General features: G+C 41.6%; 2 protein-coding genes across 5 annotated transcripts in view; one reads left to right on the top strand and one right to left on the bottom strand.

The window, feature by feature from the left end:
* Positions 1 to 1218: 1218 nt before the first annotated feature.
* AP3M1 (adaptor related protein complex 3 subunit mu 1) lies at positions 1219 to 20668 on the bottom strand. Of its 3 annotated transcripts, XM_065842919.2 has the most exons (10): positions 20538 to 20605; positions 15107 to 15187; positions 11747 to 12022; positions 10875 to 11046; positions 8352 to 8489; positions 6285 to 6370; positions 5776 to 5909; positions 4917 to 5124; positions 3454 to 3598; positions 1219 to 2284 (listed from the first exon to the last, which is right to left on the bottom strand). In XM_065842919.2, exons 2-10 carry the CDS (start codon positions 15122 to 15124, stop codon positions 2184 to 2186), a joined length of 1278 nt encoding a protein of 425 aa, XP_065698991.1. In that variant the 5' UTR covers positions 15125 to 15187; positions 20538 to 20605; the 3' UTR covers positions 1219 to 2183. The 3 variants fall into 3 exon arrangements, with proteins under 3 accessions (XP_065698991.1, XP_065698989.1, XP_065698990.1); XM_065842917.2 differs by lacking the exon at positions 15107 to 15187 and having other exon boundaries at positions 20538 to 20668; XM_065842918.2 differs by lacking the exons at positions 15107 to 15187; positions 20538 to 20605 and adding an exon at positions 20124 to 20410.
* A 138-nt stretch (positions 20669 to 20806) lies between these two features.
* The window catches only part of ADK (adenosine kinase), a 287218-nt gene continuing 280156 nt past the window's right edge, over positions 20807 to 27868 (top strand). The window contains exon 1 of one of the 2 annotated variants that reach the window (XM_065842920.2): positions 20807 to 21067. In XM_065842920.2, coding sequence (XP_065698992.1) covers positions 21012 to 21067 — 56 coding nt within the window. In that variant the 5' untranslated portion in view covers positions 20807 to 21011. The remainder of the gene's footprint in view (positions 21068 to 27868) is intronic. The other variant, XM_071811816.1, reaches the window with a different exon arrangement.

Here is a 27868-nt window from a genome sequence, read left to right as displayed (position 1 = left end):
TGAACATGAAAAAAGAGCAAAGTTCCTCTAACAGGAGAAGATTAAAGCAAGTTATTTCTATCTTTTGTGCTCATAAATCTAGTAATTAAAGAACTTACTGGAAGCTGTGATCCAGTGGGGGAAAACCAGGAGCTTTTCCAGAGACCTGATGGTCATCTGTTCTGATAGCACCATGCAAGGTGCTGGAAACTTGAAATGGGATTTGCCTGGATTACATTCTGTGTCAGTAATGGTGTTGGTTCTGAAATCTACTAGAGTTTCCAGGCTGCTACAGCAGAGAGTAGCACTAACTACTCAGACTTCAGCTTGGGACGTTATCAGTTACAGCTGAAAACAAGACCTTGTAAAATTAGCGTAACTGAAAGATGCTGTTTGCTGACATGGAGTGGAACTGGAGGGTGAGTCATGAATTTATGGGTGCTTCTCCAGTTGAAAAAGGTAGACTAAAGCTTAGTAGCTTTTAGTAGGCACTGTTGTGTCTACACAAACATAGGGCTTTCCTGCAGGTGCTGGTTCATAAAAGTGCTGTTTTATCTACACTGATTTCAGGAATTCAGAATGGTCATCTCTGACCATGTTTACCTTAGTGATGTTACCAAAGTTACCAACAGAAAATATATGCCCATTTCTTTTCTTAATGGCTTGCTGCCAGTTTTCAGATGGGTCCCCCCTCCTTTTCTCAGACTGGATCATTTTTTTGTCCCCGTATTTGAAATTTTGACTCCTGAATGGCTTTAGTTCCTATTCTTCATCTGAAGCAAAGTTAAAAGTTAGCACCTGTTCATCAATCTTTAATCCAAACAGCTCAGGGAAACAAAGACTCTCCAGTGTCCCGCCCTTCCTTAATTCTGAGTGTGAGTTTCTCAGCCTGTGTACTAACTGAATGTATGGTTTGAAACCTGACAGGACCAGGGACCAGTTATTAGTTTACAGAGAGAACAAGTTTAAGCTGGTGTATAAGGAAAAGTTTAATCAGCTTTGCATTGTCACTGGTGTCTTAGAAATGTCATAATCTAAACCTAAATTGATTTCCACTGAAAAACAAAAAACATGAAAGGGAGCTTACCTGGCATGCTCCTAAATGCCCTATCTAAACTTTAAATACTTGCAGAGTGATGAAGTTCAGTCAATAGTCATAATTTCATTGCATATTAGATGTCTCCTGCCTAAGAGCATCACTAATAGTTTACAACAGCACCAACACTTCACAAGAGAAGATGTATTTTCAGTAGAGTTCCCTTTATTTCATAACATTAAAGCACATGACCATTAAATACACTTGACAGTTCTATTGTGCTATCTAAAAAGCTATACTCCAAGGTACACATGGCACAGATCTGGTGGCATCCACTTCCAACAAGTGGAACATCCAAATCAAAGCAAAGGCTTCACATAAAAAATAGATCTTACTCTCTGCAACTGTATTCTTAAAAAAAAAAATGGTGGCGATGATGAGATTGAATGGGAAGAAAGTGGATTACTGAAGCAACAACCACCTCCCAGATTTAATGCAGAATATTCTATCAGCTCATCTGCAGATGGCACAAATGAAAGCTGCTTAAGGCAAATGCTTCTTAAGAAAGGCGATTTCTTGTAAACAACAAGGAAATTATTTTTTCCTCATCAGAAACTCTTTCTCAGGAGTGACACTTCCTCTGTCCCAGGCTGTGGTGGGACCCCTGTCCCTCACTGCTGCTCTCCGTTTCCGGAGGGATTACAAGACGCTCTCTGGAATGCCAGCTTGCAGGTGGCTGCGAGAATAGCTGAGCTTTTTCTGCAAGCAGCTGCAGCAGCAAAACCAGCCACCACCACAAGACTTTTCTAGTGGCCTGTCTGGCCTTCATAATGTGCTTGGCCCCTGGGCTTTGGTATCTGACTGGCAGTGTAGTGTTAGCGACGTTGTGTGGATCATCTGTATCAAGCTATTCACCAACACAACAATTCAGTAAAAAAAGAGTGAAGGTGTATTAGAAAAAAGGTACCTTATTTTAAAGCCATATTAAAAAAAAAACCTAAGCTATGCTTTCATTTTATGAGCTGCTGTGCACAAATGCTTTGATCCCAAACTAATCAGTGTCTATTAAGTGGCACCTAATCAATAGCAACATAAGTCACTAAGCAGTCAATTTTTGTTGTTGTTTTTTTTTTTATGGGGAATATCTTCGTGAAAGTAGAGCATGTTCTCATGTCCTGACTTGGAATTTTCCTGCTTTTGTAATGTATTTGACACCTTTAAAAGGCTTGTATTTTTCTCCATACATGTCCAAGCGATTTACTTTCAGCCCTGAAAAAGACAAAAACAAGTACAAAGTTAAAAGCAGAATGCTAGAAATCATGTCAGTCTGTTTAGAAGTCCTGCTTGCTTGAAGCACCTTAAGATCAGTTACAAAGCTCATTTTCCTTCTTTCCACAAGTTCATCTTGTTTGAAGCAGGAACAGAGACCATTCTCTATCTTCCACAGCTCCTGTTTGCTGAACTTGTGTCCAATAATGCAGATGAAGCAAAGGACAAATTTTAGAATTCTTTCCACTTTAAATCATAATTGCAAGGACCAGAAATCCTCCTGCTATTGACACCAGTAACTACTAATTACCTAACAGTTTCAGGTTGTCCCCTGCTTTCTTACAGGTTCCAGCCACTGGATCCACTATGTTTTGCTAGATTTAAACTAGTGGGTTGCAAGTTTAAGAGGAATCTGCAGGATTCTGTTCTTACACAAGGACTAAGTGTTATTTTTCTCAGCAAAGCAGTCTAGGAAGCAAAAGAACCACAGCCTGGTACCTCCCTAGAAAGGCAGGCAGATACTACCACCCATTCTCATCTACTGCCTTCAGTCATCTTCCTCCTTTACAAATGTGAGTCTTTGCTCTGTCAGGGTCTTAAACCTGCAAAGTTTGCTTGCAGAAGCATTTTACACATGGGCAACTCACAAGTGTTTACAGACTGAGGCCTTGTTTGCTTTACATTTACTTCTGCACTTACCCTACAGACTTCGTTCTGATTTTACTTGCAGATTGTTTTGAAGAAGAAAAACTAACCAGCTCCAGAGGAAAGAACAAGAGGGAATTCTTTAAAATTAATGGAGTTTTTGACCACTAGAAAGGGCTTTAGTGGTGCAAGTCAAGAGCAGCACGCTTATATCATCATCCATTACTCTTCACCAAAAGGATAAATTTGCATGTCTAATGCACAAGTCAACAAAGAATACCCCATTCCTCTGTACACTTCCCACAGTCTTTCTTGAGCAAAACAACTGGGAATTCACAATTCCCAGCAAGGGAGTCTTCTAGCAAGAGTAACTGTCAGGTTTGGGTAAATCAGACTTCACCTTTTTTGGACCAAGCTGACTTTGGATCAGCATCTCCAATTACAAGATTCACAGGTTTCCCACTTCACTTCCTACTGCTACGCCTTCTGTCAGTACCAGCTTCACTCCACACCCACTCACTCACCTGAAATGGCAAGCTGTTGTATCTTAAACTGGATGTTTAAACTTGGATTCTCCTCTGGCTTGGGGGCTCCAGACTGCAGGTTCACTATACCCTTCAGGTTTGGAAGCTTTTGAGGGGTGATTTTGCCAACGTCCCATGTTAACACCTTGTCAGGAAAGAGAGAATAGCAGAAGTAGCTTTCTAGGAAAACAACCTATAAGGCCAAGTTCATGTCATACTTTTAGTTTGCCAGCTGGGTACAGGAAGTAGCCTGGTAGCCCTGGGAATGATCCCACTGGCTGCGAGAAGGTGCGGTTGGGGCTCCCGCAGGTGTGAGGTCTGTTCTCCCACAGCGTTGATTTTGCCCTGTCGGCATTCCTGAGCTGGGCTGTGCACTTGACACATCTGCTCTGTCTGTGATGATGGTTGCTGTGAGACCGGGTCAGGTAGAGCCACGAAGCAAGGCGAGTAACCAGCGCAAAGGTCACAGGAACTTAAACACGAGCAGGAGGAGGCCAGGAGCAAGGCACTTGGCAAAAGGAGGTGTTTAAGTTAGAGTAACCTTCCAAGGGTCACTTGTTTCCCATTCATTCTTACACTTCAAAGAAGATACAGGGAACCAAGCTGGCCTTTCACTCACAAGAGGTTATTTTTTATTTCCTACTTCTACAAACTTTTGCAATGACAATCCACCTAGTTATCCCAACTCTTGACAAAAACAGGATCATTTATTTCTGCAGAGAGGAAAGGAGACTTCAAGTGTTTTTCTTGGTGTTTTTGTTTTCAAAATATCAAGGTCTGTTCTTTTTGAAACTAAATGTTACTTGGAAGCTTTCACTTACAATTCAAATCCAGTTGCTGACTGAGATATTCCAAGGGCAGCAGAAAGCTCAGAGCAAGGTGTTAGAGCCAGCAGAATGGTTTGGCTTAGACTGCATTTCAGCAAGAAAGCTTCAAGAGCTTTAGTAAATCTAGGTCTCAAACCCTAGCTCAGAGGCAAGAAAGCAGGACTCTCAAGATACAGTTTTTCAGACCCTATGTCTTCCTTCCTATGTATCTTCAGGCAGATCTGGAAAAGGTTATTTTTCCTCATTTTCTGCTCCCTGCTTTTGTGGCTACCTATTTTCAAATTACTGCTTTTTCTCTAGATAAGTATGTTTTAAAGAACATAGCTTGGAAAATATACCATAGCTGAAACTATCAGCAAAATATTGCTGCATCCACTGAAGAAAAAAAATCAGAGGGGTGAAGGAACAAGGAAAGAGAGAAAGAAAAGGGAGAGGGGAAGGGAAAGGAGACTGATAAAACAAGAAATCACAACTGGTGTGTATTTAAGGTTGAAAAAGTAAATTTTAAAGAGAAGATAAACATATGCTGAAGGGAAAGTGTTCTGCCATGTGTGAAACACTGCTCCAGTGCTCTGCAATACACATGACTAGTTCTAATGTTTTAGCTATTTAAATAAATAAAAACGTAACACTTACTTTAGTAACTGGGTCAAATGTGTAGCTGCCTTGTGTGGCAGTGAGGTTCATATTAAGCACCGCCTTTGGCATGTGAACTGTCATGACAACTCCTTCTATTGTTTTCCCCATGTTCTGTTTTGGTCCAATGGTAACATCAAATCTTCCTGAAGAACTATTTTCCTTAAAACTGATCACGTGTTTCACATATACAGGAATTGCGACCAAGCTGAAAAGACAAGACAGTAGCTGAATGCATCCTGGCTACTTTGCTTGAGAAAATAAAGCTGTTTCTCACAAATAGTTGATGTGTTTTTGGCAGGTATTCAAGTTAGAAATAGTTTGTTTAAAAAGTGATACTCGGCTCTTCAACATCATTGCTGAAGTGATTTTATTAGCAATCACACGAAAAAATATTTTCTTCCAAATCACTTATCCTAATCTCTTTCCATCCATCTGCTTAATTTTTTTTTAAAGTAATTCACCAAGCCAGATCTCAGAACAGCCACCAGTCAAATCAGACTTATCAGCAGTTCAGACTTTTTTGCTTTATTCTTTTTATGAAGAGCAGTTCTCTGTGTACACAGAGACTCAGCCATAAAGCATCTTGCAGCAACCATGACTACCAGGAATGGATAGCTCTATGTTACTGTCATGTACAGTTTGCCCCCTGAAAAATGGTTGCTGAGTATCAGGAGCTCACTGAAAAACTGTTTTCTTGTTTTAGTGGGGACAGAGCAACAGACGAGACAAAACCTGGGAACATGCATTTTAGCAAGAATGCAAGTTCTCCCCATAACAAGGAGAAATCTGCGGTTACTCAGATGGAAAGCAGTAGGTGGTGTATCTGAAGGACCAGTGTGTCTAAATGGAAACGTACTTCTGTGAACTGACACGGTAGGAGATCAATCTGAAATTCCCATCGGGAGGAATAAATGAAAGGACTCGCTCAGACTCCCAGCGTTTGAAGCGAATACATGGATGGAAGCTGACGTCATCCAGCAGCCGTGGGTTCTGTAAGTAGTGGCAAAGCAGGCAGTGAAATCCTATCAAGTATCAGCAGTTTGAACTAGCTACTGAACTCTACACAATTCCTTTTTCTTAGACTCTAAGTATTATTCCTACTCATTATCTAAGACACATTACTGAGCTAGATGGACTTCTAGTCTGACCTGGTGCAGCAGTTTCTGTGAGTGTATTTTTATGTACAGATAAAAGCCATTCCAACTACTGAGCAATGCAATTTCTACAATATAATGCAAAACTTCAGTTATTTTTTGTATGTGTAACACATGAAGTCGTGATTGCGCTCTTAAAATTGTTTAACTCCGATCATTAAGAAAAATAAATCCTAAGCAATTAAAATTCCTAAATATATATTAAATTTACCATGAAAGAAAGAGAAAGATCTGGCATTCCTGAGAGCTTAATACATGAATCAATAACACCTTGGATTTCTGCAAACACTGTGGAACCTGCAGGAAAAAATACAGACACTTGACTTAACATTATTATCAAGGGCCTTGCAAACGTTGTGAAGTGCAGCCAGAGGGCAGAGATGATATTTGCACAGCACTCAAGAACATGCCAAGCACAGATAGAAAAGGTCATTCCAGTTACCTGTGGCCTGGGCAGCTGCTAAAATACATGAGCCAGACCAAACAGCTTGCCCCAAATCAGTTAATGATACTTGTGCCAACTGTTGCACAGGACTTGTCCTGGCTGTGCCTGAACCAGTTGCCAGTAATCAGCAAGTAAGAATTTCAGAATATGCAAGCTCTGAATCTTTTCTTTCATCCCTGTGCCCCATCTCTAGAAAACTAGCAAGTTGTGTAGTGGTGCAGGGATGCTGAAGCACATCAAAACAGTCCATGTGAAAACACAGTAAGTTTGTGCTATAAAGCGCCAGATAACTTTGGCTTTCACAAGCATGGCTTGTTGAACAGCAGGATTACATATTCAGCTTGATGTTAAATAAACCCATAGCGAAAATTTACAATAACATCCCCCCCAAAAACCAAAGCAAGAATACCAAGCATGTTACCCAAGAAAAGCTCATTGCCTCAAATCCCCTATAAAGAGAGAAAAGTGAGAGGAGGACTCTGCACTAATTAACCCTACAAGCAAAAGTTATTTTAGAAGGTGCGTAGAAAATATTGCTGATCTAGTGAAAAGGAAGGAGAAATTAGGGGTTAATATTTTGCCTGAAAAGAAGGGATTCTATTTCAGATTAAAGGAGTTAACCATAACCCTATGAAACAAGATAACATCCCTACTCTAGAGAAGCAACTGTATCTTCTACTTAGTTATACTGAAGATAAGGAAGAAAGATTCTTGTATTGCTAGTCCTCAAGGCATCAGAGCAGAAAAAAAATGGCTATGACTACTGCAGTGGATCCTCAGTAGGAAATTTAAACACTCAGTGGACACTGATTGGGCTTGAAATACGTAACGAAATACAAACATGGTCTTGATTCTGACTGCTCAGATGAAGCACTCCTATTGCTCCTGGGAACCCTGTTGAGCTAGGAGAGTAACACAGCCGTCAGGGTGCTCTGACTGCCATTTTCACCTTCGTTAAGTCTCAAGACGGCAAGTGTAAGAGCTGCACAACCGCTGTTTATGACTATTCAGTTCAACGGTGGCCAAAGCATTTGTCAAGTTGGTGTGTGGAACCAAAGCAACACTGAGTACTGCTACAACAGCAGCACTGCATGAAGAAATCAGAGATTTGCTCCCTGTCTCATACCACCACAAAATGGTGTCATGCATCTTCAGCGTTAGTAACTGATTGCTCCAATAAAGAAGAAACCAGCAGGCTGCTGTCCACAGCACAGCAGTTTTCTTCTTGGGATCAGTTTTTTCTACTTTTTGGCACTGGCAAATTTGAAAAAAAAAACTTATCAGATTCCTCCTCAGAGCTAAATCTAAGAGTAAAGATTTTTTGTATTTGAAGATATCAAGTTTCATTTACAGAAAAGCAAGGACCACTATTATGCTTCATAATATTTGGCTCCAGTTTATATATAAACAAAAACAATACTGTCCAGCTATTTCACACCAAGTTTTGTCTTGCTGTCAGAAGAAAGCTAATGAAAGCTTTGGTCTTGCCCATTTGAGGATGTGGCAGGAACAATGGAAGATAAGTTTCTCATCACATTTAAAACTTCAACTATTTTTCCCTTTTATACCTAAAAGATAATCAATATACAAACAGAAAACATCTAAGTACAGAATATTTCTTGTGGATGTTCCTGAAGGAGCCTGGAGCATGTTGCTATTTTAAGATGAACTGAAGCAATATATTTGGGCACATAATTCATATGTTTCTATTTAAGATATAGATTAATGTATATAAAACACATGCAAAAAAGTGGCTGGACTGTATTCCCTTTAAATATCAGCATCTAAATGTAAATATTCAACAAACAAAAATGAGTTTGCAACGCATCTTACCTGATTTGTCTATAATCGCATCAATTTCTTCAATGACATCAAAATAGGCTTCATTGTTTGTGTATTTTACCCCTGCTCTGCGCCAGGGAATGTTGGACAACTGTCCGGTGGGAAGTGTGTCACCCACATTACTACTGCCTTAAAAATGAAAAGGAACTCAATTACAACAGGAACATTTCAACAGCCAAAATTAAGAATCAAAGAATCAAACGAAGAACTGCAGACTAGAACCTGGACCACTACAATTTCATTAATTAGGTGACATGAATGCACTTTAAAGATGTGTCCAGACTTAGGGTTTTCAGACTATACTTTGCACAGCAAAATCCAATGCTCAAGTCAGCAGGAGGTCTGAGTGGCAGTAGGTGTGGGGCTAGATCCTGCAAAGGATTTCATCACTGCAATTCAAGAACCTTGCCTTAAGCATGCTTCCCCTTCTCCTAAGAGCTGTAGCTGCCTGACCCCAGGGCTGATTTACTGATGAGTTGTTATGAAGACAGACCTGGAAGAAGCCTTAGGGATGGCTCCCACCCCTTTGTTTGGGAGTTGATGTTAGGCTGAGGCTCTCACCTTGGTACCCATCTGAGCTACCTTGTAGCAACAAGACAGCCACGTCTACACCTGACCACATACCAAATCGATCCAGATCGCGGCTCAAAGACTTGACTCTCTGGCTTGACCTGTCTCATCATAAAGGACTTTCCTGGCAATCACTGAGCTGTAAATTACCCTGTTATCATCTGATCCTGACCCTGACCTGCTGGCTGAACTTCTGGGCTCCTTAACAATGATGCCACTGCCCTGGCCTGCCTTGCTGAGACCCTCGGATCCTGTTTTTTAACAACACCCAGTGTGAGAAAAGGGCTTCCTGAGCTACCTATTTATAAACTGATGATTCTTAAAAAAAAAAAATAAAAATAAGTTAAAAAAATCACTTCAGGGGCTTAGCTGACTGTTCTTGGAATCCCAGTACAGTGGAAACAAGACCCTCTGCTAGAAGTAAGTCTCAGGATAGGGCCACAGCTCATGCTTCCTTGTGCCCTTTACCACAATGAATGTGGTAGTATGTCCTGCTATGTGAGACAGCTTCACTGAGAGGCTGACAGACAGCAGCTGTCATTTCTACACAACCTATTGGGTAGGCCCTCTCCTAGCAGGCAGAAAACAGAAGTTTTCATCTTTTCAGCAAGTAAAATAACTCACACAAAAACCCCTTCCTGAGTACACTCTGGTGCTATAGCACATTGGGCAGGAATTGCAACAATCATTTCCTCACTCCTGCTGCATCTCTGAAGGGGAACAGTTGCTGTGTCCGTGCCTCTTGTCCCTCAGCAGCCTTGCAGGGTGCACCAGCACTGCGCAGGCGGGGCTGCCAGGCCAGGCAGGCAGGAGAGCTCAGGCTGCTGCTTCCCACCCGCGCAGCACTACGCTATTGACAGTGACAAGATGCAGGCTGCCCTGGGCAGGTGCTTTAAGCTCCTAGGGAAATCTAATAAGGCTTTAGATAAAACAAGAGGATTTGATGCTGCAGCCCTTGGCTTCAGGAGTCTAAATTCCCCTTACAGTGGTGCATCTAGTCCATTAACAAAATAGAAATTTTTCATAAGTATAACATATATGTATCATATATATATAACTTACATATAACATAGTATACTACCATTGAAAACCACATTAAAACAAACAAACAAACAAAAACCCACAAACAAAAAAAACCCCAAAACCCAAAAAAACCCCCAACAAATCCACAACCAGAAAACAGAAGTTAAAGCTGATGAGATCTATACTCAAAGATCAACTCCTATGTGTTACCTCGAAGACCAGCTCCTCTGAGTACTATCTCTGCATGGCCCTGCAGCCACCTACTACCCTTCTTTAACACCATGCATAGGTGAACATGTTGCCTATCTCTGTCCCCATGTTGACACCTCACGGTGTGTGTACCTCCCCTGCACCCACTTGCCAGACCAGTAGATTCCACCAGCTCAGCGGACAGACATTTGGCTCTGTCAGTGCAAGACACACCCATCTACAACGGCCTGAAACTTGATGGAGGCTGATGGTGGCAGGGAGGAGGCTGAGGACAGGCTCTTTGCTTCCCTTCATGCTGTTTGTTCCCAGCCAGCAAAGATTTATTAGGTAACTGTTAAGTACCTTCCTGTAACAATTTCTTATAAAACACATAACCTTCTCCAATGCCTCTCAGTTATTCGAGGCTTGGGGCTAGTTCTGTACCAGTCCCAGAGCACCTGTCTCCAGTATGTGCTGGGAACTGCTATTCCTGAGGGACTTCAGCAGCTGTGGCTGGACTAGGCAGTGCTGCTAGGGATATTAAAGCAGCCAGGCAGTAACTGCAAATAAAGAGGAAGTTGCTTTTATTCAACTCTTAGTTGTGAGAAATGGCAGGACAGTGGCCACAACTTACCGATTCACACTGCTGTGATATTATTTTTTAGCTATGAAGCATGATGGGGTTTTGTTTTTAAGCAGTCAGTCACCACTGAAAATTATTTATTTTCATACCTGTGATCGAGTTGACAACGGAGCGCAAAATTGTGGGAGGCTTTATCAGCTCCTTCAGTATGTTAGATTCTGTTGCCAGTGGAAAGCCGTTGTCTAACATTTCTTCTAGAAGTTCATACACAATAACTACATTGTCCTTAATTGCAGTTTCAGAACATTCGCCGAAGTAATCCTAAACAAATCAGAGATTACAAAGGAGAGGATTTTTGTTGGAGGTTTTTTTTTTCTTTAACAGACACTCTCAAACAGATCAGAAATTCCAGCTATTAATACTTCTGTAGTCTGATTGCATCTTATGTTAAGGTTACATTTATTTATCACCTAATTAGAAACAAAGACAGCATGAACAGTGAAATTAATGTAATGTAGTTTAGTAGCATATATGTCCCAAAGGACATATCTTTGGTTAGAAGGCTCTCGTAAAATAAGGAGACTAACTTTTGACAATGCCTAATCTTCACAGAGGAGCTTTCATTTACAGTATCTCTGAAACAGGTTAAAAACTGACTCGCACTTTTCATCTTTTTCCTCCCTCCAGAGTCCTTCATGACTGCATGCTCCTTCTTGTTCATCCATTTAACATGAGCAGTACCAAAGCTTACAGAAAAAAAGACAGCATTTACAGTGTGGGATTTGGTTTGCAGTGCATATGCACTGGTATCTGTAAATCAAATGAGTACACAAAATATACCTCCTTTTCCTTTGTACACGATAAACCAGTGTTTAAAATCTTTAAAAAAACTTAAAAAACAGTGTTTAACTTAAAAGGGGAAAGTCACTGACCGGAGGGTTTTTACCTTTTTTCAAAAGAAGTTTATACAAAAATTCCCTTGGAATTATTTCAAATTTAAAATTATTTTATGGTGACAGACCTGGAAAGTATCTGCTACTCGGTGTAGAAATTCAATTACAAAGAGTGGTGGCACTTCCGTCTGTATGACAGACACAAAGAAGATTTTATCCCGATAGATGCTGATGAGGTAGTGATGTGGCGTTGAGATGACGGGAGGCACGTTCTCAACATCGATTGCTTTCTCCTGAGCTTCAAAGAAATAATCACACACAGACTGGCTCACAACGCTCTTCCAGTGCTTCTCCAAGAATATGTCACCGGAACAATTTATAAGAAACAGGCTGTGGATCATTTTCTGTTGGAAACACATTCAAAGAAGTTAAAATAAACAAAAAGATATAAGGGCTGACATTATTTCTTCTCCCAGACTCCCTTTCTTGCAACGGTTATTCTTTATTAACACGCACTGTGAAATTAAGAAAAATATCTGCTTTGCTGATTTTCTTTAAATTGCATTTTCTTCATCTAGAGGAATGTTCAACCACAAAATACTTCACAGTGAACTGAGTCACTAACATATATCACAATGCAAGCAAGCAGCTAGCACCCTTGATTTCTACTTTCATCCCTATTTATTTTTTGTTATTTATTTCTTAAAGAAAAGCTAACTCTCCTGAGTTGGCACTCACTTAAACATATTTGGCAACATGTAAGGGTAACTTACACATAAAGTTTCCTATGGTAGAGGAGTTTGCATAACTTTCACACATAACTAAGAATTGTACCTTAAGGATATAGCTCTTTAGCTTGCCAGCTATTGAACTAGAAAAGTGTTTTTTGTTTTCTGGATGATTAGTCTTTTACTTAGGATCTATGCCAAGCTGCACTTGGATAAAGGGTTGGAATTCATTAAAAGTACACAAAACCAGGAGTTTAAATCAGGTTAAAGAATAAAATTTTCTCAAATGTGCTTAACACACATGAAATGTTTTTACATAAAATGTTCTACACTGAAACGCTAACTCAGGAAAAAGGGGAGTGTAAACTGCAGATAACACACATGATTTTTTGTCATATCTTTAAAGATTCACAAATAGCATGCCTCAGTCACTCATCATTTTAGTGATGGGACAAGAAACTTATATATATATATATTTTTTTTTTAAAACCCTATTTTGCAGTCTATTTCTCAACTTTGAATGAGATATTAAGTGAACTAAGCTGTTGATTCAAATGAAGTGACTAAGCCATTTTCTTCACATATACAGAAGAGACATGCTATCAGACTTCAGTTTATCACGTTAGCCTTTACATCAGACATATATAATGCTTTGGCTGACCTGCAGCATAACCATCCTTTAACAAAAATAAGGTCCAAGTTTAAAGTCAGGCTTAGAAAACAAAACAAATTGGAACCCAAGCACCGGCTCCTCATGGTGAAGTAAACCTGGTACTTGTATCCTGCATGAATTCATTCTGTAACTGAAAAAGCTGCTCTTGCCACTGGCTATTCATCCCTTTTGCCTTCCAGGTATTGATTTGAGCTGATCTGTGGCCCTGCAATTACCTACATCAGGAAACTGGCCCAGCCATAAACTGACACAGACAAAAAAAGAGTTTCTGGTCAGATCAGCTTTCTGATACAAGTTATTACATTGCCAGAAAGTACTAGAGCTGGAGGAGAGGAGGTAGTGGAAAAGGGGAGATGATAGCAGTAGAGATATCCTGAACGGAAGTTTATTTAGCCTTTGGAGGAGTTCAAACATGACTGGAAAGAGATCAAACAGTTACTGGGCATCCACACCTCAAAACAGGAAGATCACTGTCAACTCTGCATGTCCAAGAGAAGCCAAACCTACCTACCAAAAACCTATCACAGTTTTCATTAACCTAAGGACGTTTGGCCAGGATCATGCCATAAAACACAGATAAAATTTGCTCCTTTGCTAATGTTAACTCTGGCACACAAATGTGAGGAAGGCATAGAAGCATCTAGATGTAAATGGCCCAGTCTCAGAGAGATACTAAGGAGTCTAAACACTGTATGATTGAGCTTCATTCCAAAATACTGGAATAAGCGCTTAGCTCCATCCAGAATGTGCTCTTGCTGTTGTGTCTGAACCTAAACTGCCCCGAGTTCTACAATGCCTCCTAATACACTTGTAACACTGAAAAACTGTCTGGCCCTGCAGGTCTTGACGAAACAAGAGTATGTCTTTCAAAGCTCACAAGATAAGGTGATAAAAGACAACTAAAGAAGGGAGTTAGCATGCCGTGTCCCTCCACCTAAGTCAGCAGATATGGGATGGGAGCCAAGATCCAGCTTTCCAAATTCTAAACTCCAGCTGCTTCTTCACATGCATGACAGCAATGTGCTCATCTTCACTGGGGCCTTGTCAGGTTTTAGATATCTCCTGCTGAGAGCACACTGTCTTTGGCAGTAGACACAAAAAGACCAATAGCCAAAACATGGACAGAAAAATCCAACTAAGCCAATACACTGTATGAGGAAGTTCTTTTGGAAACTGTGATTGCCAGTTTGCTTAAGAGTGGGAAAGGACACAAAGCTGTATCTCTCCCAGACCAAATTAATCTCTAATTTAGTTTGTTAAAAACCAGACAATTTTAATACTGTAAGCACAGAATTCTTATAAAGGAGCCTTAGCACAATTGCTTTAATCCAGTTCAACTAAACATATTCTGAATTTAGCCAGTGCTAAAATCTTCTGGATAGTCACACAATGGTGGCAAGTATAATCAACCAGTGAATGTCAGTATTGTTCCACACCAAGACAGCCCTAACATAAGAAGCTGATCAGCTATAAAGCTTAGAATAGTTCTCTGTACATTTTAATATGGATACAATAGCATATCTGTTAACAAATAGAAAACTCAATTCCTAGTAAATGCACACAAAGCTGCATAGGAGAGTTTCCACACAAGCAGCACCAGCTAAGATGTCATTTCCAGAGGACTTGATCTACAGCCCACAGTGGACCAGCTATGCCGGGCTGCAGGCAGCTTTCGACAATACTCTGACGAAGTACATCAGATATGTGTGACAGAATGGTTTTAAGCTTTTAAGCTTAAGTTTTTAAGTTTTTAAAGCTTTTAAGTTGTCCTGTTGTTAACATTCATATAGATTGTATTCATCAGAAACAACTGCATTTGTCACGATATACTCTTAACAAGCGCAGCAGTGGAGCAGTCCAACATAATTGCTACCTTTAGGCAGCAGCAAGCTCCTGGCACGTGAAACAGCTGTCTTAGCAGGGCCTCTGCTTGTGCCGTAAGTTCCACTTAGGATGTTAGACCATGACTAGATATGCAACTGAGGGAGCACACGGGGAGCCACAAAGGACAGCAGTGTTGGTCCATGGCCCCTCGTTACTCATCTGCCCCAAAGTGCCCAGGTACTGGCTGTATTCATACAACATACATGTTTGTGTGGCCTCATGGTGAACTGGAGAAGCAAACTGACCCAGGGGACCGTGCTCAGCAGATGACAGCTTTGCAGTATCTGTGGGAATAGAGTGGTCAAATCCTACCTAGGATTCCCCTTGATACATAATTATTTTGCTTCTAGCTTAAGAGTTCCCTTCAAAGCCTCTCACATACCCATTTCCCCCTTCACAAGTTTTAGCAGTACTCTGAAAACCAAAGCTCCCTCCTTGCAGCTGAAGTGCAGAGCAGGCAGACCCACAGGCACAAGCCCTGCCCTATCTGTCAATGGGCAGCTCAGTTTGGACACTTCCCTCTGCCAGTGCTGACTTATAGTAAAGAAGCTCCTACAGCAGTATAGCCATCAGTCTGCTATACACGAGACTAAGTAATTTGATTTATACTACACACTGTCAAACAATTGGCACCAGCCAATTAAAGACGGATTTAATGTTGGTTATCTTACAACTTGTACTACTATAAAAATACCTTATGTAAGCTATTATTTCACAAAAATTAGAGTGCTCCCAATATTGAATACTTCCCTGCTACTCTATTTCTTGAGTGCCAGATTTCATTTCAGATACGTATACATTCCTGAATTCACTTCTCAGTACCCTACCTTCTTCTATCTTGTCAGAACATTAGATTTGCAAAGAAAAAAATATTAAAAAATGTTGAACATAAGAAATCAATCTAGTAACTAAGATTCCTCACACTAATAGGTCAAGTCAATACTTGTGGCCAAGCAGCAAAGCATGTTAAGAGCTGTGACACTTTGAGGGTAAAGGTCTTGAATCAAAGCTTGTAAGTTTAAAAAAATAGTAGCAAAAGCACACCATCAAAATTTAAGAATCATGAGAGAATCTGTGCAGCAGCGAACACATACACCACTTCGAGATGGCAGCATAAAACCACTCTATGTAAAATACTGAAGGTGTGCTTCTAGGACTTTTTTCAAAAGGACACATCTCCCACCTCTCTGCTTTTAGGCCTACCTAGGAAGCAAACTGACGACATACAAGGATTATTATTTGCATCTTTAGTTCAGAGCAAGCCATTCAAGCTCCTTTTAGGAGGCCGACAGCCTTCAACACTACTGCCTGACTGAAAGGCATCTTGCAGACACTGCAGCAACAAGCAGCCCCCCAGAGGTTTTGCAACTTCTCAAAGACTTCCCATCCTTGCTCTGACACACCAAACTCCATGTGATACCTTGTAGTCTTTTCCATCCTACCAGAATTTGAAGTCCTCACAGAAGAACTAAATATCTTAACTAAGGTGCTTTGCATACTCTGTTTCCAAGTCTGTATCTTTTCTTCTGACTAAATCTGGATTTTTCAATGTTACTGTTTTTTCAGTCTCTTGGCAGAGAAACATCTGGACTGAAGTCACAGCAGGCTCACAACAGAAAAGTGGAGCTCATTGGTAAGAGGAAGAAGCTGCAAGCAAGGGAAAAGACTGCATGTGCCTGTCCTTAACTACAATTAAGTACTCAAAAATGTAATTAATGCAGAAATACTGTTAGCAGCTGTTCTTCTGTAATACTGAGCTGAGTTACAGTCAAAGCTCTGACAACCAGGAAGTGCGGAATTTATCACTGACCTCTGCAATGCCCTTTAGAGCTAGTAATGATTACTAAAAATGGCTCAAAATGGGACCTTCACTGGGAAAGTATTCCACAGCTTCCATGTTCCCTGCACATGGTGTAGCTGCTCTGAAGGGTGGAGGGATTAGTGGGGGTGGACTGTCTGAACCTCTGTTATGTATTTGTGGAAATGAACTTGTAGTGACAAGTGAATGGAAAGTAATAAAATGCTTAAAGTAACCTGGAGAAACAAGCTACGACAGGCAGTTCTAGTTCTATTTTAAAGGTAGTATTTTTGTCATAACCAGCTGGTCAGTAGTTTAGCTTTTTCCTATAAATTCAACATGTGTCACAGATGTGGCAGAACTATACAGACAACCTTTGCTCCCCACCTCCCCAACCCCATTCACTGCCCCTTAAAACAGCAGACTTAAAGAAGTACTATTAAATACTTGAATGACATTTTCAAGACAGCAAACATGGCAGCTCTGGCATATCACTGGCTGGACCAACCCTGACACAACATTAGAAGTTGTGATTCAAACTGATACACCTGGAAGTCTCATATCTTACTAAAATGTGAATGTTCTGTAATTTCACAGATTTTGTAAGGCTCCTATCATTGTTAGCATATCTTACTGCTGCTGTTCAAGTGTCATTAATCTGTTTACTTCTAAGATGCCCACATTTTAGGTGTCTGCACATTAAAAACATTTTTGCAACCCTTCTTAAGAACTGCCTAGTATCCTCCTGTTAGTCAAGCAAAACTCCCATAATCAAATCAAATCTAACTTAACATCATGAAGTGCTTGTATCTGTACAACTACTCAGATATTTTCCCAGCAAGATCATCCCTATTAAAGGCTAAACACTCTGCCTCCCCGATGCTCAGCATACATTTATTTATCTATCTTTATTTTCATTTAAAACACTGTTAGCAACTTTCTGGAATTGTTTTTATAAGGAAGTAGTCCTTTGAGAATACCCTGAAGTTGTCTCAAATCAGTGTTTTGTATCCATAATAAATTTCTAACTTCCTCCACACTTTAACCAATTAACAGTCACAGCCTGCATAAGAAATTGTGCAGCATTTCATCTACTGACTGTTGAGCTTTCCAATAATTCATTTGCATGGCGCCACTGTCCAATTTAGTTCCAGTACAAATCTTCTAATTGCTGGCAGGATAGTTCCATCTCTTGCCAGCAGAACAATATTAGATCCTGAATAATCCAATAGTATTAGATCCTGAATAACTGCAGTTCCCTTTGGGACCTGCAAGAACAGAAAGCTTCACTGTAAAAGCAGAAAAAGCAAGAGTTTCTTAGGAAAAAAAAAAAAAAAAAAAAAAAGAAAACCTCACCAAAACAATTAAAAATTCATTGGTAAAACTAAATTTTTACATGAAGATGGAACATTTTTACCATAATTTACAGCCGAATCAGCTGCTTTAGGACTACCAAGAGACCACTTTAAGAAATTCTCCTTCTGAAAACAGTGTTGATGAGACAGAGAGGGACAAATGGACACAGGCATTTACTGTCAATGGGATTTTCAGGAACAGACTGATAATTAGGATCATACCCCAGCCAAACCATGGAGAACTCTGAACAGCCAAGGCAGCAGGATTTGATCAAAGCATATAAAAGCCTCATCTCAGTAGTTCTTTGAGAAGATGTTTTTCATTGTGCTCTCCCAATTCACTGCTCCAGTAAGTCTGATGAGCTGGGGCGACAGTGCTACCAGCTTTATACTGCTCCTTTTCACAGGCTCTATTTTAAGAGGCACTCGAGGTTCCAGAAAGGACAAGCACAGTGCCAAAGAGCCATGCACTACTGAAATACTAGATCAGAGCCAGCAAGTATCACTGGAACTCTGCTGTAAATGACAGCTCTTACTAATGTGTGTGTACTCCACCACAACCAGGCCAAATGCAGACGGTAGAAAAAAGGCACAGAAGCACTTTTGCCTCTCTTCCCTAAGAAGAGCGCAGAGCAGCACTCTTTAGTTCTTCCATTGTATATGAATAAAATCAGGCTCTCAAATACTAAGTCTTAAAGAATTTTCTATGAAGTTCCTGTTAAAAAGAAGCCTCTCATGCATTATGTTGAGTAAGCATAAAAAGATTACACTTATTTTCTGTGTATTAATGAAGTTTTGAAAGCTATATGAGAAGCTGTAAATTGGGAGGAAATAAAAGGGAAATAAGAGGAAGGAATTTAACATTCCAAAAAGGTTTAATTTGGTTTCCTCCCACTATTACAGCCATGAAGTATTGCTGCCACTTGTGACCCGCTGTTCAGACCATTCTACCTCAAGGACTTCAAGTTTCCTTTCCTGAATCCTCATGACAATATTTCTATTTAAGATTCTTAATGCACAACTGCTTGTAAGGAGAGCTTTGTTCGAAAAAATAATTAGGACTTAGCTGATGCATAGCTATTTTGCACAACAGGAAATTTCATTTCTGGACAAGGAACAGAAAAATTAAGTACTAGAGGGCACGGAGTGGTCTTAATGTTTAATTTTCCATCTGCAAGGAATTTTCAGGTATGCACACACAGGAAAGAATCTGCTTGTCCCTCTTTTTTTTTTCTTCAAAACCAGGTTTGCTTGTGTTTTTTTTAGCACCCAAAACACCACAGATTAAATCCTAGACACTTACAGTGAAATACCATTCAGATCTTTTAAAAAATAAATGAGAAGCTATGTACTATTCAAACCTGGTGGGAACTGCCAGCTGAATCATTCTCATGGTTGCAATAGTCAGTTCTTTTGTAAAACACTGCTTCCATCATTCTATCTCTTGCACAAGTAATTTTGCTGTGCTTTTCTTGCAAAACAGCTTTTCCTCTCCCATACTGCAGTCTGCCTTCTTTTAACATGAATCTTCATAATTCAAGTATGATTTTTTGCCTGGTTGTTTACATAATAGCTACATTTAACGGTGAAGCTACTCATCCGGTCTGGTCAACATCTAATGGGTACAAATCATCATACTGAAAAGATGCTGAGTGCATTGCAACTTCAAGGCAGATTAGCACTGAAACAAAAGAAAAGCAGTGACAACCTCCTCTCAATTACCCTGCTAGGTACTGGCCAGAGCAAAAGCGATGTACGATGCACAGTGATGGACGATAACAGATTCATTTCCAGCGCATATTATGCAAATCTACACTCACGGGGCCACTTGCTAATTAAGCAAGTACATCATGGCCAGAACCACCATGTTCGCAGCAGTGCTGCCAAAGAAAGATTCAGGCGACCTGAGTGCTGCCCCCCTGCCCCTCCCGGCTGCAGGTTTTGCCTTGGATGGCAGTTCCTGCATCATCCCTCCCGCAGTCCCTGTGCCACCTCCCCTAAAAACTAAACTCAATTACCTCCCTGTGCGTGATCCCTCCCCATCCCCGCTCATCGTTCCGGACTGACCTGTGCAGATCATCCCCCTGAGCCTCCGCGCACCCACCGCTCTGAAGGCGCCGGGCCGGGCCTCCGCTCCAGCGCAGGCCGAGCGGTGCCTCACACGCACCAGAGCCCACACAAACAGGTGCTTTATTCACACACGGAAATAATTCAGTATATGGATGGACACCGAACAATGGAAAGGGACACCGCTAAAAGGGGAAGTCTCGGGTTTCCGGGGCAATCTGCCGCCACCGCCGCTGACAGGAATGTCACCCCGGCCCGACTCCCGCCACCCAGACCTGCCGGCGGCTGTGTGTGGGGCCGGGCACGGGCGATTCCCGCCGAGCGAGGGTTTCGCGGCTGCCGCCGAGGCCCGCCCCGCCGGCCGTCGCGTCCCCCGAACACGGAAGCCAACACCCCCGCCCCGGCCCCACGTACCTCCCCCAGCCCGGTGAGGCCCGCTCGCCCCCACCAGGCTCGGCCCGTCCCGCTCCCGGGGCACCGGCCAAGATGGCGGCGAGGCCCGGCAGCGCGCGGGGCCGCCCCCCGGCGGACGCGCGGGCGGCCGGGGCGCTGCCTGCGCTGAGCAGCGGATAACGGGCGCCCCCTCCAGCCCTACCGGCCCCGCTGCCAGCCGCCCACCGCCCGCCGGTGCCCTTCGGCCTCGGCGGTGGGCAAGGGGCGGGCGCTGTTTCTAGGCGCTAAAACCACCCGGGCAGGCGGCGCGGCGGCGCACCGCTAGGCAGGAGCGGCGGGCGGCGCGGTCTCCCCTACCCGTCAGGCGCCCGGCACAGCCGCCCGCCCTGCCGCCCCCGCCCCCCGGTGGCGGTGCCGGCGCGGTCGGCGGGGCGGGCCGGGGCCGACGGGCGGGCCGAGGCGAGCGAAACGCGCCGCACGCCAGCCAGCGCGAAGATGGCAGCAGAGGAGCCGCAAGCCAAGAAGCTCAAGCTGGAGCAAAAGCAACTGAGGTAACGGGCGGCGGGACCGCGGGAGGGGCTCTTCCTCACGAAGAAGCTCCAGCGCATACCGGCGGGGGACTGGGTGCCGCCGGTGCTGCCCCCGGTGGAGGACGAGACACGTGCAAAGTCACAGTCACGCCAGGAGGGCCGCGCCAGGCTGGGCTGGGCCGGGCTGGACGCGGGGCGGTGCGGTGCGGGCGGCGGGACCGCGCTCCCCTCTCGGCGGCGCCGGGCGCACGTGGAGCCGGGCGGCGGGGCCGTCCCGCTGCTGTCCCGCTGCTGCGGCGCCCCTGCCGCCCCGCTTGTGCCGCTTCTGCCTGTGCCTCTCCCGCGCTTGCCGCTCTCGCCGTAGTGGCAGCCGCCCCGCGAATACCGGTGCCCGGCCTCGGCATTTACCCCGGAGCGCCGCCGGGCTGGACGCTCCGCGGGCGAGAGGGCGGGAGCGCGGTTGCCGCGGCGCGGGAGACACGGGGAGGATGCCGCCCGGTGTGTGGGGCCCTCGCTGTGCCCTGCGGCCGGTTCGTGCAAACGTGCTTCTGAGCCCCTGGGTGGGAGTGCGATGGAACTGAACGCTGCCTGCAGCAGCCGGTACCTGAAATACAGCTTGGCTTTGGCACCCCGTGTTCCTCGGCTTTGAAAAATACCCTCTGAAAGCCCCGATTAATGCGTTTGAAAAGATCTCTGTCCCTGTTAGACAGGAATTTAGTTATCCAAAAATCCTAATTAACATTTTCAAGACACGTGGAACATTTTTTAGTGTTTTCATATTTAAATAATCTGTGCTCTCTACTATGCTTCCTTATTTGTGTGATCACTGTGTAGTATCGTGAACTGAACCCAATCTTACTGATGGCCTGCACACAAACAAGTCATTTATTTTTTAAATATAGCAGAAAAATGCAAGGTTTCTCAATGCAGGAAGCATGATCAAAATGAGTACAGAGAGTGCTAGAGCAGAGCTTCTGTTGGTGTAGTTTCTGACTAGCTTTCTTGGGATTTTTCACATGAATATAATTGTAAGATTGATCTCCTTCTAAGTATTCGGTATATGGAATGGATTAATGACATAAGTCTTCAAAGGTCTAAAATGACTTTGGTGATAACTAATAACTTGCTCAAATATAGCATAAAAGAGATGTACTTAATACAGATATGCGAACAGCGCCTTTCGGTACTGGTGTCCTTACTGAAAGAACTAATCCTATTAAATTTGTCAAAGTCAGGCTACTTGCTCTCTTGGCAGCTGAGTGACTTTTCAAGTCTAATAATAGTTGACAAGCTCAGTTGCAGATAGTGGAAAAGGAAAAACGTAACTGAGATCTGAAAGCAAATAAATGGCAGGCCACAATGTAAAGCTGTAATTAAAAAGCAACAGTTATTTCCATGGGCCTTGAAACAAGGGTAGACAAGAAACTGGGAATTGCAATGTTTCTGTTTATAAATCTTATTAGACGAAAGTGCACTTTACCTGCTTCAAGCCTGAACATGAAAATTCAAAAATTTGAGAACGTTATCAAAGTACTGAGTTAAAAATGTAAAGGATGTGGAATGAAAGGCCACAGTCACATGCTCTGATAACAACTGATCAAACTGAAAATAATACTTTTGTGAGGTACGATGGATAAAACATGGGGAACATTGTTAGAACTTGTGTATTCTGATTCTGTTTCAAGTTATTTCAGTATGAAGTGTAACCTAGACTCCAGCTCTGTTTCAAAAGAAGAGAAGTGCCATAATCAGCTGTTGATCAAATAAAGTTACTGTGTGCCATGGGCCTTGGGTTGGACCTGCAAAGCAAGCGAGGTAGTTGGATTAGATCTGGCAGACCTCTGCACTCCTTTGAACATAGCGGCAAAAATGTATTTGGCTGAGTGCTGCTATGGGACTTTGTCCCGTGTTAAGAGCCAGTACAGAAGGTACCAGAAAGGTCAAGGTTCTTTGACTTTGTTGTATTTGTAACAAGGGTTCTGTTGTCAGTTCAAAGCACTGCTACATATGCTTGGGAAAATGGGAAACAACCTGCAGATTAGAAAAGAAGTGAAAAATCACTTCAAAATTTTGGGAGATAGTAACTTCATATTTGTTATACCAGGAATCAGAGGAGAATTCCTTGTTTTCAACATCTAGAGCTAAGGCTCTCCAGCCTCTTCAGAAGACTGTGTGTAGGGGACTCGACAAGGATGGTCTTGTACCTTATTCTCCCATACAAGACAAACCTGAATCTTTCCTGTGGCTGCCACAAAAACTGTTTTAATATAAAAAATGACATAAAAAGTTAAATTCCACCCTGTAATATAAGCCATACCTTGTCAACAATAAGAAATGTTTCCTTCCCTTGTATTTTTTTTTTCATCATTTTCTCTGTCAAAGTGGTATCAGGAAGTTTTCATGAATACATGTTTTTTGTTTAGTCCCTTTTGATCCTTTCAGGCAAAGGAAAGCAAATATTGAGCTCTCATGAGGTAGGCAAAACTGACAGTGTTCAGCTAAAGTTATTTGAAAGCAATATAGGATGGCCCGCTTTTGCCACCCAGTGAGCGGAACACAAAGCCGGAGACCCAAAGTAGCGTTCCCAGCTCAACAATGCATTGTGCTGACATTCATCTGCTGGGCGGCAGGTTTTGCATTGTCTTTATTGATGGGTGCAAATCCCCCCTAAAACCAACGGGCTTTAGGCAAGGCCATTAATGTGTGCTGTGTTGTTTCAGGCTTCTGACTGTGTCTCTGCTGTGTGAAATAAAATATCATTGTGTGTGTAAACTGTTCTATTTGAACAGAAAATAGGCTTGCAAAACCGCATGTCACTGAGTGGTAGCATCAACTGACTAGAAACATCATGAGCCGTATCTTTAAAGGAGAATTACTAAGGATTTGTGTCCTTTTATATTTGGTTTGGTTTTATCTAGGAAGCCTGTGAAAACCACAGCCAGACTTCTGTGAACAGACTGGTACAGTTATGAAAGAATTTGGACATGCTCTGTAGAAATGTTTGAGCTTATATGTACATGTCTGGATAGAAATATACATGTGTGCAGAAGAAAAAAATGAACAAACTTGTGAAATCTTCCAGTCTGAAGTTCCTACGGCTGCATTATGGCCTTCTGGCTGCTCTGCAGCTGCTGTATTGATCAAACAGTTGTGATGTGGCTGCCTGTTTGGGCAAATCAATTTACCTACATGAAGACAATGCAAGCAGTGAATTTGACAAATACTTTATACTAAAAGTACCAAGTATAGTCTTATTTTTCTTCTCTTAATATTAGACAGCTCTACCTTTTCAGAATAAATTCACAAACACTGTGTGGGTAACTGTTAGCAAAAGTAGTCCTTTGTCATTATTCTTCCACTAGATTGTGACTGTAAAAAAAATTGCTAATTTCATGCATTTTAAATTTTCTTGATAAGATGGCTTTTAATTTAGCTTATTCCTTCATCAGCTCTCTATAAATGAGATTCTGAATATTTTAAATTAGCTGTGACATAGCTTTTGGTTAGAATTTAGTAAGTTATTTTTTTCCTCTTTTGCTATCTCCAGGGTGTGTGGGTTGTTTTTCTTTTTTTTTTCTTTTTTTTTTTTTAATAATTTCATCTTTTTCCCCATTTGTATTCATTTCACTTTCTGTCTTCATGGCTTATGCTTTTCTCACTTTCCGGTTTCTCATATCTGCAAATGTAGGTAACTTTTTTCATCTCAGTACTCTTTATGACCTCTTGGTACAAGGAAAGATCTGAGATTCTAGCACCTTTCTGTGTTTGCTCTCAGGAGAATAAAAGCAATGGACTTTTTCTTCAAATGGATGTTTAGACCCCACAAACACAAATACTTTTGAAGACACTAGCAACAGACTTTGCAAATTTTGCTTCATTTAGGACAGAACAGTAGCAACTTTCCCTTCCAAGTCATGTCGACAGAAGTACATCCAAAACTGGAATGACTTGCAGCATGGTAAATACCTCACTCTTACAGTTCAGACACTTGTTTCCAGTGTTCAGATATGTAACCCTCAAGTTACTGTTCAGATTGACATTAGTCTTCTCTTGGCCTTTGATGTAATCCTGTGCGATTTCTTGCAAGCTGTGTCATATTTCCACAGTTTTGTTTTCTTATATTGGAGAAGCTTGTTATGGTGTTTTCATCCTTTTAGTTAAAGTAATTCCTTGCTTTACGGGAAGGAGTGTGTAACCTGAGGAAAGAGGAGGTTATGGGAAGGACCACAAGCATGGCTGGGTCTCTTGCTTTCCTTACCTGCAGCCCACCCAGCAGAAGAGACATACTGACGAACGACGATAGTTTAGACATAATAGGCTTTACTAATATCCTGCAGCAAAGTATGCCTCTGACTTTGTGTGCGGCCTTCCTGAAGTCAACAGGCCTGGTCTTGTCCCTAGAGCTGCTTGCGTACTTGATCACCCGTGGGAGGGAAGTCAGTGCAAATGTGCCTATTTTATCATGAATCTTGAAGTTCCTGTGAATTTTTCATACATTTGCAAGTTCCTTCTTTTTCAGCTAATGAAACAGCTTGTGTCAAATTACTTATCTGATTGGATCTACTAATAATACTTATAAATGGAAAAAGAAGAGGCCTGAAAGGGGGATGTGAGTGAATGTAGAGGTAGTTGAATACAGTGTCAATGCACTTTCTGTAGAACAAGCCCTTGGCTTACTCTACTATTACTGAGGTATATATGATGTGGAAATGCTTGAAGAAAAACTTTGGCTTGTGGTTCAAGGCTGTGATAATGAATTTGAGTAGTTATTTACACAGGCATGGTACATGAGTGTTTCACAAAATCAGTTTCAGAAGCAGGGCATGAGTTGCTATCTAAAGGTCATTAATTAGTATTTGCTGGCAAAGTGTTGGAAAACATTGAAAAATTAAGTTGAACTTGCATATGCAACGTGAACACTATGTTTTCTCAACACAATGTTTTCTATTTACATACATTGCTTCTTAAATAATTTAAATTTACATACTAGTCTTATTTATATAATAAATATGTCTATTTTTGTGTGTGTCTGAAGGAGAGAAGTCTTTGGGTATTACTCAGAATTCAGAGAAGGGAGAGGCTTTTTTTCCATTTTGAACTGTAATAGTTTCTGTGATGATTGTTTGACCACAGTCAAAGCTGTTCCACGCTTGAAGGATGTGGTAACATAAAGCTACTTGCTGGGTTTATGCTACCTGGGGATTTAATTTATGGTGAAAGATATCTGTGGGTGTTTTTCCTTGTACATTCACTGGTACAAAGCAGCTCTAACTGTCTCAAGGGCTAGGCTATATGACTAGAGTTAGGCAGGAAAAAAAAAACATAGCTGTCTGCCATACGATGACGACTTAGCAGATTTATAGACTTCCCTTTGCTTTTAGAGCTGTATGGTCTATGAAGCTGCTTTAAAAGAAATGCGATAATGCTATGGAATTCTAAAATTGAAAAAAATTATTTTTAATACTTTGCTAGTATAGCCATACAGGAAAAATACATCTTATTTTATGTTGAGAAAGATAGCATTCTCTCTGTAGAAAAGCTTTCCAAACAACCCCTGTTCTAGTAGAAAATACATGCAAGCTCTGCAAAATGCTGTTATTGAAAGACAATTTGTGGACTTTCTGCTTGCTGGTCCCATTTTATAATGTCTGCTGAGGCTATTATGTAGAAGATCATCCTTCCATCTTGCGAAGGTGAAAGAGTGGTTGGTTTATCTAAGATTAACTTCAGTTTCATGCTTTGAAGAAATTGAGTGAAATATGGAGGTTAATCTAAAACTTTATGTATTGTAAACTGGACAATTTATATCAAATATTTGTGGTGTAAAACATAACACATTGGTCCAAGGCTGAGGCCTAGATTGCCTATATCATGGATGCACAAGTTACAAATGTATAAAATGTATAGTTTCATGGATTACTTCAATAAAGTGCAATTTTAAAAGTTTTCACATGCTTACCTGTTGTTGTATTAGGTAGGGATGCAGTTCATTTTAAATTCATACCTTGCTTGGAAGTAAGCATTTTAGTAAGATCACCTGCGGAACAATTGTTCATCATATGTAGGGGAACTGATACAGTGAGGAAGATCTCTTCCTTGCTGTGCAGTAACAGAAGCAGTTGAGAGAAACTGTGGATACACCCTGTCTGGTGTTATCTATTTTTACATGCAAAAGCTGTGAATTCCATATTTCTCACAGGGATTTCTGAAGCCAAAACACACGTGAAGGCACAGGTCACTGCTCCACAAAAGCAGAGCAAATTTGGAAGGTGTCAGAGAGGCAGAGCAAACTTGAGCTGGCTGCCTAGCACATATATGCTGTGACTATGAGTCGAACTTGTGGCATAAGCATCATAAAGTTAATGACTGTAAGTGATAGATGACTGTTTTTTCCAGGGATACCCTGGTTGCTGTTGCTCCACCTACATGTCAGGCCTTCTATAAGTTCGCTGGCAAATGACAGAAAAACCCGTAGTGGTAGGGCATGCCTCAAAGACATCAGTAACAGTAGAACCTATGGGTATGTGGTAATATAAGCAAGTCATCTGGGCACTTGGGAACAGTTGGAGGTTTATAAAGTGCTGTTGACAAATGCTGTTGAGGTGCCATATATGCTATTTCATGAAAGGCTATTTAATTTTTTTAGAAAAACACTCTTTTGATCCTGTCTTGCTGAACTGGTATAACGTTAGAAACATCTGATGGTACCTCATTTGGACTCTGTAGTTTAATGTTCGTAATATGCAATTTTTTGTTACAAATTATTATAAATCTAGATCATGTTCATGTATTATATCTGCTTTCCTTTAGATATTCTTATGG

This window comes from Patagioenas fasciata, chromosome 8 (assembly GCF_037038585.1).
Source record: "Patagioenas fasciata isolate bPatFas1 chromosome 8, bPatFas1.hap1, whole genome shotgun sequence".
NCBI lineage: Eukaryota > Metazoa > Chordata > Aves > Columbiformes > Columbidae > Patagioenas > Patagioenas fasciata.
This window is presented reverse-complemented; position numbering and strand designations above follow the sequence as displayed.

Coding starts and splice junctions, on each gene's coding strand:
- AP3M1 (XM_065842919.2), bottom strand. Junction 6,371..8,351: donor TGCGATTATAGACAAATCAG/GTAAGATGCGTT, acceptor TTTTTCCTGCAG/GTTCCACAGTGTTTGCAGAA. Junction 5,910..6,284: donor ATCTTTCTCTTTCTTTCATG/GTAAATTTAATA, acceptor CACTACTTACAG/AACCCACGGCTGCTGGATGA.